Source organism: Toxorhynchites rutilus, chromosome 1 (assembly GCF_029784135.1).
Source record: "Toxorhynchites rutilus septentrionalis strain SRP chromosome 1, ASM2978413v1, whole genome shotgun sequence".
Lineage (NCBI taxonomy): Eukaryota > Metazoa > Arthropoda > Insecta > Diptera > Culicidae > Toxorhynchites > Toxorhynchites rutilus.
Window position 1 is genome coordinate 117,294,788 of NC_073744.1, and position 13,691 is coordinate 117,308,478.

At 38.7% G+C, this 13,691-nt stretch overlaps 1 protein-coding gene across 1 annotated transcript; it reads left to right on the forward strand.

The window, feature by feature from the left end:
• Nucleotides 1-8,389: 8,389 nt before the first annotated feature.
• On the forward strand, nucleotides 8,390-9,322 carry LOC129776199 (MICOS complex subunit MIC19). The gene is made up of 3 exons (XM_055781703.1): nucleotides 8,390-8,605; nucleotides 8,760-9,001; nucleotides 9,078-9,322. Exons 1-3 carry the CDS (start codon nucleotides 8,485-8,487, stop codon nucleotides 9,279-9,281), a joined length of 567 nt encoding a protein of 188 aa, XP_055637678.1. The 5' UTR covers nucleotides 8,390-8,484; the 3' UTR covers nucleotides 9,282-9,322.
• Nucleotides 9,323-13,691: the final 4,369 nt, after the last annotated feature.

The following is a 13,691-nucleotide window of genomic DNA, read 5'->3' on the forward strand; positions in this document are numbered from 1 at the left end:
CAAAAGATATTCGACTAGAAATAGCATAGACTATCGAAATTGACAGAATAGAAATGATCAAGGCGCCTAGAAGTATATCCAAAGGTGGGCCAATATGCTAAAACCGCTCTGCAGCCATCTTGGAAGTCTACTGTGTTTTGTTTGTAAACAAACCACAATACGCTTGTGCCCAAGCTCACTCGTGATCAGTCTGTCTCTTTCACACTTCAAGCAAGTAATTCCCCTTCTGCTTTCTTCCGTACTGTTTTCATATACCGCTCCCCTAACCATCTTAGTGACGAAACGGCCTAACCTAGTACCATAGACCCGTCTTGGAAATGATATACTGAAACGACTGAAACCCAAGGCGCCTAGAAGTATATCCTAAGGTGAGGCCGTTTCGTCACTAAGTTGGTTAGGGGAGCGGTATATGAAAACAGTACGGAAGAAAGCAGAAGGGGAATTACTTGCTTGAAGTGTGAAAGAGACAGACTGATCACGAGTGAGCTTGGGCACAAGCGTATTGTGGTTTGTTTACAAACAAAACACAGTAGACTTCCAAGATGGCTGCAGAGCGGTTTTAGCAAGTAGGCCCACCTTAGGTTACTTCTAGGCGCCTTGACTGAAACCGACACACGACCAGAGATGCCAGATATTAGGGCATGGTTTCGTTTTGAAGAAATTTGACTTATTTAACCCATTACTGCCCAGGTGTAGGTTATGTTTACTTTGCGACTTTTGCGGGAAACTCGAACTTTGCGAAGCGTCTAAATTCTAGTTGCAGAAATTCCCTTCATCGCAAGACCACAGCCAGTGCATTTGAATTAAATTGCTCAAAAATGGGGGAGGAAACCGTTTGTCTCAGCAATACTTTTGCGACAAATAAAGATTTTGCCGAGCTACGTCTTTGAAGCAGAGTTTTTATCCCAAAAAGGCGGCAACGGATCTTATATGGTAGTAGTCCAGATCTGTACTTTATATGGTGGTAGATCAGGTGATAGAGATAACTGTGAACACAGATTAACTCCAAGACTGACTCTCTCGATCGAAACCCGGTGAATTAGATATTTTTTCATGTGAAGATGATAATAAAACATTTCTGGATGTTCAGACGATTAGAATAGCACCATTTTTCAAACTGACTAATTAGTCACCGCAGTTTTTTACAATCCTCAGTGGATCTAACAGTAGAACAGAGTTAGAAATCATTCGCATAAGAATTCGGCAACCTGGAGGGATGAGTATGCCCACGTCGTTAAAGAAAATTGAAAACAATAATGGTCCAAGGCTGCTTCCTTGTGGAGCACCTGAGAAATTCGTAAAGGTATAGGACTGCGATGATCCAAGCTTCACAATGAGTGACCTGTTGACTAAGTAGGAACTCCATCCAGTGAGGAGCGAACAAGCACCTAATCGCTTCAAAGACAGCGTTCAAGCCAGTGCACCATTCTCAATAGCCCTGACGCGATAAGATGGAAAATCTGCCAGGTTAGTATTAATCGACCTCCATTTGAATAAGACATGTTGATTAGACGAGATGTTTTGAAAAGCACACCACCAACAAGAATTTCGAATGGCTTGGACCCAGCGCATAGAGAAGTTAAGCCACGGTATGTAGACACGTCAGGTTCGTCTCCTTTATATGGATAGGAACATTATTGATAATTTCAATTTTTCCGAAATTTTCCCCTCTAATAGTGATATATTGATAATGATTGATAACAAAGCAGGAGCAGACTCAGCACACTTTGGTGGAATTCCGTTGAGGAGAACTTCATTCTACGAATCTGAAAAAAAACTGAAAACGAGAAGCTTCCCATCTCAATCACATTTCTGGGTACATTTTCTAGTGCCAGGCTAATGGTTTGATTCGCTTTGCACACGTTGGAGAATATAAATCATCATAAAAGATAGATTTTGGAAGAGCGTTCGTTCTGCGTATTTCATTCATAAAAACCCAAATACTTTTAAGATTACGTTTGAGATCATTCTTTTTTGCACTCAACGTACCTTACGCAGAGTAGCCGATTGTATGTGCCATATCTTAGGGTGCCTATACACTGTTTGACCGAAGCCAAATATTTGACTCTTTTTGACAGATAAAATTTGGTCAACGTGTACTGATCAAATATATTCTACACAAAACACGACAAGCAAATATTCAATTATTGGATGCCTAAAATATTTTTTCAGTCTGTTCTTCGAACCTGTCGGTACATGATTAGGTTACCTTGAATATTTCAGTTGATTTTTTCCATGTTCGGTGTTTGATATTGTTTACTACTGTTGAAAATTGAAGAGTAGCAAACAAAATAGTGTTTGTATAAATATCAAATCAAACCTTATCTGTCAAAAAATAAAAAATATTTGATCTCCGGGCAAACATTGTACGGCCACCTTTAGGCTGGCAGCATTAAACTGATGTTTTCAATCGCAATTAACAAAAGTACGACTAATTTTATTGAAATTTGCTTTGTGAATGTCAAACCGCAAGTTCGGGTACCAAATATACTGATCTTTCAACCATGATACTATCTGATCCATGTATATTTACTCAAAGATACTCTACTGAATCACTAACTTGCCCTGTGTGGTTGCCCCAAGATTTAGTGTCTGAACAATGGATCAGTCAAGCAGATCTTTGTTTCTTCCCCTCCACGATGAGGGGAATAAGAACACTTCGGCATCTTCAACGGCACGGCTTCCTCTCCACTGGCCTGGAGCCATGATCCGAGGACATCCTTGCCATCTGGTCCAGCAAGTTTTTTTTGTCAAATTATGTTTTAAAAATGGTTTTTATATGTGTTTAATTTTTTGTGTCATTTGAAGTCCAACTTTTATGTAATAATTTTATGTGCAATAATTTGATCTCAAAACTTGCGGCAATGCCGTTGATAAAGAGGCGAACCAGCCCAGGAGACTGAAAACCTCTTAACTAAAGAATAATAAAAAGATCACTAACTTGCGCCACTGTTTTTGAGCGGCTAAATATCGTCGATACCGCAATTAGGACCCCGCTTCCTTATTTTTTCTTGTCATAATTGAGTCTAGAAAGTTCTGAAACACCATATAATAATCACCAAAAAGTTAAGCAAAATGCGTGTTATCACTCACCCATGCTTCCGCGAGAACAATAACACCATACTCCGTATTTGATGCATCCAGAAACAAGTCGTCAATTCTAGTACGAGGTTTTCTGACATTCTTTGGGAATTTACGATTCGGTTAGTATGGAAACCATTGAAGTTTGTGGTGAAAATAGTTTTTAACGTTTTTTTTTTTTATCCAGTTCATTTATTTGTAAGGCTCAATCGCATAAGCTTTGCGGAGCCGCTAATTCAAGGTTTGTTTATACAAACCTTGATGTTATAAGTTTCAACTAATTTCTATGTTTAGTAGGATTCGACCGAATACTCGCGGTTTACTCGAGGTTAAAAGGGCAACATTTTTGTGGGACGGGTCAGGTTGGGGATATGGATATGAGGTATCGTTGTCTCAACCGAGGGTTGTCGCACGCACTGTAGCATTGTGCATAATGACCAGGGATAGCATCTGGTGTTCGACTAGCTGTCGAGGGTGGGCGACGGTGAGATGGGGGGACAAGACAAACAAACTAATAACGAAAAAGAAAAACACAAAAGCATTAAATACTTATACTAGACCGTTTCACAAACATATAGATCAACTGCATATAGCAGATGTCGCGAGTTCCCAACACGTCTCTAACAGGAACATAGGGTTGTCTTCCTTGGACCTCAAGGGCATTCAAAAGGTACTCTCTGGCTGCGTAATTATCCGTACATTGCCAAACTGCGTAATCGATGTCATTGTAACCGTTTCCACACCGACAGACATTGCTTTGAACAAGATTTATTCTGTGGAGATGCACATCTAGCGAGTAGTGGTTGGACATAAGTCTACTCATTACACGAATGAAGTCACGACTTAAGTCCAAACCTTTGAACCACGCTCTCGAAGAAACCTTTGGAATAATTGAATATAACCACCGCCCAAGAATTCCAGTGTCCCAATCGGTTTGCCAACTCAAGAGGGAACTCTGACGCAGTAATTGGAAAAATTCATCGTATGAAATCTGTCTATCAAACAATTCGCCTTCCTGGGCACCCACCTTTGCGAGAGTGTCCGCCTTCTCATTGCCAGGAATTGAGCAATGAGAGGGGACCCAAACAAAGGTTAACTTATAAGATCTTTCGATCAGTGCACTCATCTGCTGTCTCACTTTTGTGAGGAAATAAGATGGGTGCCTACTAGTTTTCATCGACTGGAGAGCCTCAAGCGAACTGAGACTATCCGAGAAAATGAAGTAATGGTCTGCAGGCTTGTTGGAGATCATCCCCAATGCGAAGTCGATTGCTGCCAGCTCAGCAACATAAACGGAACAAGGTTCCTGCAGTTTACGGAAGGCGCTTGAATTTTCATTGAAAACACCGAAGCCAGTGGATCCATTGAGGCGAGACCCATCAGTGAAGTATCTTTTCATGCACTTGACTTTTTGGTACTTTCGGTTAAAAATACGGGGAATGAAAGTTGGTCGAAGCTGATCTGAAATCCCAAGTATTGCTTGTTTCATCGACAGATCGTATTCAATTGAGGAACTGCTGATGGTGAAGTGAGCACGGTCTGGAGTAAACGATGGAAGACAAATATCTGATGAAATATAGTGATGATAAATTCTCATAAACCGAGATTGTATATTTAGATGAAGCATTTTATCAAAGTTTTCAATCACAAGTGTGTTCGTGATACCGCATTTCACCAGTATTCTGAGAGAAAGTTCCCAGAATCGGTTCTGTAGAGGAGTTACTCCTGCCAGAACCTCGAGACTCATGTTATGCGTTGAGTGCATACAGCCGAGAGCTATACGCAGACAATGATATTGAATTCGTTCCAATTTTAGAAGGTGACTTTTAGCTGCTGAGAGAAAGCAGAAAGAGCCATACTCCAGAATAGATAGAATAGTTGTTTTATAAAGCGTTATGAGATCTCCCGGATGAGCTCCCCACCACGTGCCGCAAATCGAGCGGAGAAAGTTGACTCTTTTTTGACATTTTTGCTTCAAATACGTAATGTGGGTATTCCAAGTGCATTTTGAATCAAACCAGACACCAAGGTACTTGAAGGTCAATGATTGGGTAATGTTTCTCCCCAAAAGCTTAAGTTGCAATTGGGCTGGGGACCGCTTTCGAGTAAACACTACCAGTTCTGTTTTCTGCGGCGAGAATTCTATCCCTAAGTTCCTTGCCCAAGAAGACAAGTTATCTAGGGAATTTTGCAATGGTCTTTGCAAGTTTTCGGCATGGGGACCTCTGACGGAAACCACACCATCATCTGCAAGTTGTCTTAGCGTGCATTGTTCTGCCAAACAACTGTCAATATCTTTCACATAAAAATTATAAAGAAGGGGGCTGAGACATGAGCCTTGGGGTAGACCCATATAACTATTTCTGGAAGTTGTCAGCTGTCCAAGGGTGAAGTTCATTTGCTTTTCTGACCTTTGCTGAAGACCTTTTTAGCGAAATCGAATATCCATCGGTTGGAGTATTCTTCACTCTCGTTGGTAGATGAGCGGTTACGCATGTTGCGAGCTACCCTCCACAAGGTGCGTATTGAGGTTTCACGAGAAAGACCTTCGATGAAATTGCGCCAGTAACCGCGTTTTTTTGCTTTAACTAATTGTTTCAGCTGTATTTCAAGCTTTGAATATTCCTCGAAGTGTGTGGATGTTCCATGTCTGCGAAAAGCTTTGAAAGCATCAGATTTTTTCAAATACAATTTTGTGCATTCATCGTCCCAGCCAGGAGTGGCTGGTTTTGTTTTAAATGAAGCACTTGGAACTTTTCTTTTTTGTGCTTCCAGTGAGCTTTTATACAATAAATCGACGAAGAATCGATATTCTTCCAATGGTGGAAGTATATCTATTGATTCGACACCGATTGTTACCGCCGTTGCAAATTTTTGCCAGTCGATGTTCCTTGTTAGATCAAATGGAACTCGAGATGGTTCAGTGGATTGCGGGGTACACTTGATTGATATATTGATTGGCAAGTGATCGCTACCATGGGGATCATTGATGACCTTCCACTGACAATCTAATGATAGCGAGTTTGAGCACAAAGATAGATCGAGTCGGCTTTCCCGAGCCGGAGGTTTTGCAATTCGTGTCACTTCACCAGTGTTCAAGATAGTCAAGTTGAAATCGTCACATAAATCGTAAAAAATAGCCGCCCTAGCGTCATCATAAAGATCGCCCCACCCAGTACCATGGGAGTTCATGTCACCCAAAATTAGAACTGGGGTTGAGAGAATCGAAATTAGATTCCAAAGTTGACTACGGCTAATGGAAGTATTCGGGGGAACGTATACTGAAGCTATGCAGAGTTCTTTATTCTTTGCAGTTATTTGACAAGCGACGATTTCGACGTCTGATAGAGCTGGGAGAGGAATTTTATAGAAAGAGTAGCACGTTTTGATCCCTAAAAGTACTCCTCCATAGGAATCATCTCTATCCAGGCGAATAATATTAAAATCGTGGAAGTTGAGTTCTGTGTCAGAAGAAAGCCATGTTTCGGAAAGAGCGAATATATCACAATCATAATTTTGAAGTAAAAATTTGAACGAGTCTAGTTTAGGCACTAGACTACGGCAGTTCCATTGTAGCACATTGATCATATCTTCTACTACGTTAGATGAATTATCCATCGAAAGATATGATTGATGCAAGGAGGGGCCATGAAGCAGTCAATTGCTTAAGATAAGACTTTAAAGATGGAAGCAAGGCAGAAATAAGGCTTCTGAGGGGGTCTTGAATTTTGAACGTGTTTAGTATGAAATCCACAATGTCCGAAAAAGCTATCAATCCTCGATTAGACGCGAATTTTCTACGAGAAGATCGAGGAGCAGCGTTTTTATTTCTCTCTTCTCTGGGTAATGACGTAAAATCCTTGCTGCAACCAGGAACTGGCTGAGAAGGAGCCTTCGGATTCGTTTTTTTGCTACTATTACCCTTGGAATTAGACAATCTTCCGAGGGTCATTTTAGCTTTCTTACGGTGCACCATTGGTGAAGAGAGCTTTCATTTTGATGATTCATCCTTTATTGAAGATTCTGGTGCAGCCGAAGTATGACCCTCATCAGAATCAGAATCCGATTCTTGAGATGACAAAACCGAAAATTGGTTTTCTTATAAACTTTTTTATTTTCTTCCAAAGATGCTGAATGCAGATTTCTAACATCCAGGATCTTTACAAGATCTCCAATCATCGAGTTTTTGAAGGAACCCGACGCTTGTTTTAGTTCATCGACACTCAGACTCGCGTCGGTTACTACGCCTTCTATCTCCACTTCTCGACTTCTCGACTTCTACATCCCTTAGATGTGATACTCCCTGTTAAAAACTTCGTGGTCAACAATCTTGTTGGCCACATCAAAAGTCGGTGCTTCTACACGCAGTTTGTCCGGTCTCTCTTTATGTATCGAGACGCCCTTATAATTACGCAGCAAATCTCTTGAAATATCAAGAGTTCTCAAAGCTTTTTCCTTGGGCCGAAAGAAAACAACCCATGGTGCCTTCGAGGACTGTTGATAATAACGCGTCCGCGCAACATTGGCATCAGCAGATGTCATAACGGTTGCGCAGACGGTGCGCAACCGCCTATGAAAACGAAAAAAAAAACTCGCACGCACACACACAACTCACACGCACACACTCGCGTAAAAACTCAACTTAAAACTAACTTAGACTAAAAACTAACTTAAACTAAAAACTAGCTCAAATCAAAAATCTTCTTGAAAAAAAACAATAATTTCGTAAAAAAAAAAAATTTAATAAATAAAAACTCAATAAAAAAATTTAGTCTGATGAGTTCGAACAACTTGAACAACCCTATTCAGGGAGCTATACAACGCTGCACGCTACGGTATAAGCACAATAGCGAGACGGCAAAAACTATTCTATTGTACTTCTCTGTTTGATGTTTGGTGAAGATACAAATGTGACGCTCAATGGAACCAATTCACAGAACACCGGTCCAGCGTCGCTGGAGAGGTGCTGCTTCCTCGCTGTTCCGGATGCGTTGGCACTTAACTTGTCACCAATGGGCGAAAGAAAAAAAAAACAACAACCAAAAATCACTTTGGCGGAGGGGAAAAAAAACTTTCAAGCTTCGATATTGTAGCGGAGGACGGACAATGTGTGTCCGTCTCTTACAAATAATCGACGAGGAATGAGTTTTTAACGTTAACATTATTTAATAAAATCGTGACCTGTATTTCGACTTAGCACTCTTACTGAAGGACGTAGTCCTACGTCAAAAATATCGCACGAGAGAAAAGGTGGTGCATTGTAAAACAGCCTTCAAGGGTCAACATATTTGTCTGTCATTCCTTCGCTATTCTCCAAGCGTTTGTTCTGTTTTTCTTATTTCGTCGTCGGCCTCGCAGTACGAAATATAAGCGTGAAACAAAGTTGGAAGGAAATTGATTGTAATGGGAGCATCCTCCAGCACTCCGAGAACGGTGACGGTCGATAATAATTCATCGGTAGGTGTAATAGACATTTCGGACGATGTAGTTGAACGGCTAAAATCGGGAATGCCTTCAAAGGAAGGTGAGTTGGTTTGGGTGATGCCCTTTCTATTCTTGTATTGTTGATTTTGTTGCGACTATAAAATCAAATTTACCTAGACATTCATTTTGGTTATGCAACAGCTAAATAAAACGAAATTGTGTGAACAAACTGTTATTTTTTCTATTCGTTAAAGGAAGTCGTTCACACTCTCAAGATGCGTCTCGTTTTTCCGGGGAAGGCAACGTTCCGAGCTCATATCCGAACCCGGTACCACCTAGTTATTATGGCGAACCTTCGCTCACATCTATGCAGGTTCGAAAGGAAAAAGAACAAGAACTACGAGCCAACGATATTTATTGGATGAAAAGATTACAAACTCTAGAGGCAAACCTGCAAAAAACGAATCAAATTCTGGAAAAGGAATACAACGATGCGGTAAGTGTTGTCACGAAGCATTTAGTCGAATAGTCGAACAAAATCACAACAATAATTTCCTTTTCTCTTTTTGAAGATTGTCGATGTGAAGAAACGTTTCGAGAACACTGCCGTTAACCACCAGTTGCCTCCGTGCCAGGATTTGAAGGCAAAGGTTGTCCAATGTTATAAGCAAAATCCGCATGAGACACTGAATTGTTCAACTGATGTGAGAGCCTTCACCGATTGTGTCAATCTTCACCGCATACAGCTGCTACACGAAAAGACAACCCAACATTAAGGCATGAAATGGACAGTAATTAAATTATTTCGAAAAATGAACTTTTAAACTGTGTTTCGAAGGTAAATTATGTTCATTTATTTGTAAATAGTGCAATGTTCTGTAGCAGGAATAGGCTCATCTTAATGCCGGATATATAGAAGGAAGACAAAAGAATGCTAAGCAAGTAATTCAAACTCTGTGATACGGCACTCGTTACATCAAGCATCTTCGTATCAATTTTCTGTGGTGGTTCCTTCTTATCGTTTTCCTCTGATATATTGGTAACATCCTCATCCCTTGACAAAATTTCTTCCAAGCGTTCCTCGAGTTCTTGGAAAATGTCATACCCGACAACGCGTTTCCTCCCGTCCTGTCCACTGTAGCTTTCATATTCATTCTGGTAGGGGTTCCCATCCGAAAGCCTAAATTTCGTTATACCACTATCGTCAGTGACTTCCTCTTCCGGTGGACGCTGTGCGATAGTTTGGGCCGCTTCCTCTAGTATTTGTTCTGGACTCTTGGGTTGTTGTAATATTGGATTTCGGCGAATAATTGTGGTTTTCACAAGCGATTTGGGATCATCGACGGTTTCGTAGCTGTGTAATTTGTTGAGTTCGTCTTGTGGATTTCCTTTATCATCTTCATTACCAACACCTCTTTTGGCTGGAGATAGATATAAATTGGCTTTTGAAGTGAAGGCGTTTCTCCAAATTAGTCTGCTAATAGCGGGTTTTCCTAACAGGGAAATCATTCTACAGTGACGCTTTTCGAACAAATGAGACTTTTCAATGGAGGACTACTACGATTTAGCTAGAACAGAAAATTAATCACAAACCAACATGGAAGTGTAATTTTGGTTGGACATGAAAATTTCTGACCTCATATCACAATTCGTTGCAAACTGCTTTTTATTTTAAAAGATAAAAGATTTTAGAAACAGCTGAAACAGCGTATATATCCGAAAAAACTCGATTTATTAAATATTTGAAACTGGATTGTGCGACAATTAGTGTAATTCATTTAAATTGTACAACAATAATACTCGAGGAAAAAAAATTGTGTATCCATCAGGACAAACTTTCTACTCTGTTGATGGAGCTTTTTGGAATTTGTAGTCATTCCTCTTATCTATTCTATTCTTTTCTTTCTTTATGCTGGATAGACTTTGGTCTGAAACAGCCATATTCAAACTGTGACAAGCCGGGCTTTTCTGGTTAGCCCGCCTGGAGTGTTATCATAATCATATGCGTTAGGCTATCAAACAAATGAAGCATACATGTCTGCATAACTTCTTGAGTTATCAAGCAAATGAAGCCAAATTTGGGATGTGAGGGTTTTTAAGTACGAGAAATGTTTTACTATGATGGTATGACACCCCTCCCTTCTCTGGAATGTAGAGGGGGTCCCATAAAAACAATACACATATGTCAACCAAACAAGACAATTGAAAATTTTCGGAAAACTCTAAAGGAAAATGGGGGAATTTGAAGAATTTAATTCGCATGTGTTCTACAATTATATATTGACAAGCGTTGTTAGTCCATTTGATGTTTGTGCTAACGAAATTGATCTTTGTTCGGAAGTGGAAATGGATTTGAATGTTATAAAACGCACTCCTATATCTCGAGAAAGGAATTATCCGATTTAGAACTGTTCATTCTATCATATTCTCTGTATCAAACATTTATTCCATGAAACGAAGAAGCATATGATTTGCAAGTGGATGAAAAATCTTGCACGAGAATCGTGTCTGAAATAATATGATATTATAATGTCGAGTTTTGGCAGAAGTACTGAACAATGAACAGTTCTGCGATTGTACCCATGAACGTGCGCTTAGTAAGAAAACGTGGATGTGATAACGAAAAATAAATTTTGGGCGGGACTAGGTTTGTCGGGTCAGCTAGTTAAACATAATTACACATTACACATTTACACATCAGTTAGTTGTTTAGTTAAGTAGTATTAGTAGATTAAATATCTATTAAATATAATCAACCGTTTGAGTCCGGGGGATGGCGATAGTGCTCCTATTGTTATATGCCAAAAGAATGGGGAGCGCGATAACTGTTGCTGTTTTATGCTAATATGTTTGACTTGACACCTTTTAACGTAGTATTTCGTCTTCCGGGAACATATTGGTGGTACTAATTGAACAAATATAGATTCTATCGCTTATTTTTCTTATATTTATTTAAGAGATTTTCGAAAAGCGCTTCTAATACTATCAGGGCGAAATTTAAGGCGATGTGTAGAATGTAATAACAAAAAGGACGAACAAGTGAAAAGATTAAATCTTATTTGCTCAATTTGCAAAAGAGGATTTCAAGCGCTTTGTGCAGCAAAACATAATTTTTTAAAATATATTTATATTAACAAGTTAATGTTTATTGATTTCAGAAATACCACTTTTCATGTGTTTTTTTTTTACTTTAACACAACTTTTGTGTGTCATCTACGGTTATTAGAATTTTTTGAATAAACTGTAATAACAATGTAATGAATGTAATAACTAAAGGGACGAAAATATGAAAAGATTAAATCTTATTTGCTAAATTGCAAAAGGGGATTTCACGCGCTTTGTGCAGCAAAACATAATTTTTTACTTATAACTTTTTAATTTAAAAAATATATATATTTATATTAACAAGTTAATGTTTATAAATTTCATAAATACCACTTTTTATGTGTTTTTTTTTACTTTAACACAACTTTTTGTGTGTCATCTACGTTTATTAGTATTTTTTGAATAAACTCAAACTCATCTGGATTTTTGGTATATGCTCATAAAAATTTCCCCGCACTCAAACGGCTAATTGGATCATTACGGCTAATCATGTTGATGTTAGTGAATAAAAATGAAAATATGGATATAAAAATATGAATTGCCTATTTTTTGACATAAGACTACCTTTTTCAGTAATGATACCAAATTAGAAAATATTTTTTATGAAATAGGTTTAACTTTAATAATTATTTTAGCTCTGAAAGGAAAATGACCCTCATTACATTCCAATTGAATCTGAAATTCACTGAATGTTTCGGTACGTTATAATTACGGTCCCTTTACCATAAATGATTTAAATTAAGGAACGTTGGAAGAATACACATTTTCCTATTGTGTTCCCGTGGCCGAATTTGTATCAGCGTGGTACAATTTTTAAATATCGCTGGTAACGTAACGAGCGTAAATCGGTCGCAGCATTCGTTCTATACACGGTGTGGATAGAGAAAATATTGCAATCTTTGCTCCGCCGTATTGTATTTATTGAGTATAAACAAGCTACTCGCTACTGCTTTCACCTCCAACACCACAACACAATAGATTCAGTTTGGATTTTCTGTTGCAGTTCTGCGTCTTCTGAGATGTTTCGTTATGTGTTGAAGATGTAATTTTGCTAAGTGATACCGAAAAAAATCTTATAGATTCAAGATCAGCATTTTAATTTCAGTGCTCAAGACAGTAAGCATTCAACAGTACATGTGAATGAATAGAATTCATTTGACAATTTGCTTCAAATTGCTTCGCGAAACGTTAGCACTGATCACTCAGTGAAATCATCAATTTATCGGCCCTTATCATTGCTATCAAATATTTGTAGTAGAGTTTTATTATTAAATTTGTTTAATGATTGTTCTCGCCGGCAATAATCTAGTAGTTCTATGTTAACAATGCGGTCGTGCCTTGGACATCATCCTTCTTTATTTATTTACTAGCTGACCCGGCAAACATTTGTTTTTTTTATCAATACCTTCAAACATTCATGTTTTCTTACTATGAGCAAGTTCATGGGCCCAATCGCAGAACTGTTCATTGGTTTAGCTTCTAATCGACCCCGTTGAATTTACTTTTTACTATAAAATTCCTAGTATTTCGTATTTCTAACAAAACTCATCATTATAATATCAGATTATTTTCAGACACAATTCTCGTTCAAGATTTTCCAACCACTTGCAAATAACATATTTCTTCGTTACATGGAATAAATGTTTTATACAGAAAATATGATAGAATAAAGACAGCCCTATATCGGACAATTCCTTCCTCGAGTTCTGTTCTTATCAACACATTCGGCGATACTTTTTATTGGTGTAATTTTTATTGTGTAATATTTTTATAGGACCCCCTCTCTATTCCAGAGGAGGGAGGGGTGTCAAACAATCATAGAAACATTCCGCCCCCCCCCCCTCAGAAAGGTGGAAGAAGTGTTGAACCACTTTAGAAATATTTCTTGCCCCCTAAAACCTCCATATGCCAAATTTGGTTCAGTTTGCTTGATTAGTTCTTGAATTATGCAGAAATGTGTGTTTCACTTGTATAGCAGCCCTCCCCTAAGAGAGGAGGGAGTAGTGTCTATTCACCATGGAAACTTTTCGTGTCCCCTAAATCATTCGCATGACAAATTTGGCTCCATTTGCCTGATCAGT

Bases quoted from the DNA above. Each gene is read 5' to 3' on its own strand.
- LOC129776199 (XM_055781703.1), top strand. From the start codon at position 8,485: ATGGGAGCATCCTCCAGCACTCCGAGAACGGTGACGGTCGATAATAAT. The intron at 8,606-8,759 runs GTGAGTTGGTTT...TATTCGTTAAAG, and splicing joins GGGAATGCCTTCAAAGGAAG to GAAGTCGTTCACACTCTCAA. The intron at 9,002-9,077 runs GTAAGTGTTGTC...CTCTTTTTGAAG, and splicing joins AAAAGGAATACAACGATGCG to ATTGTCGATGTGAAGAAACG.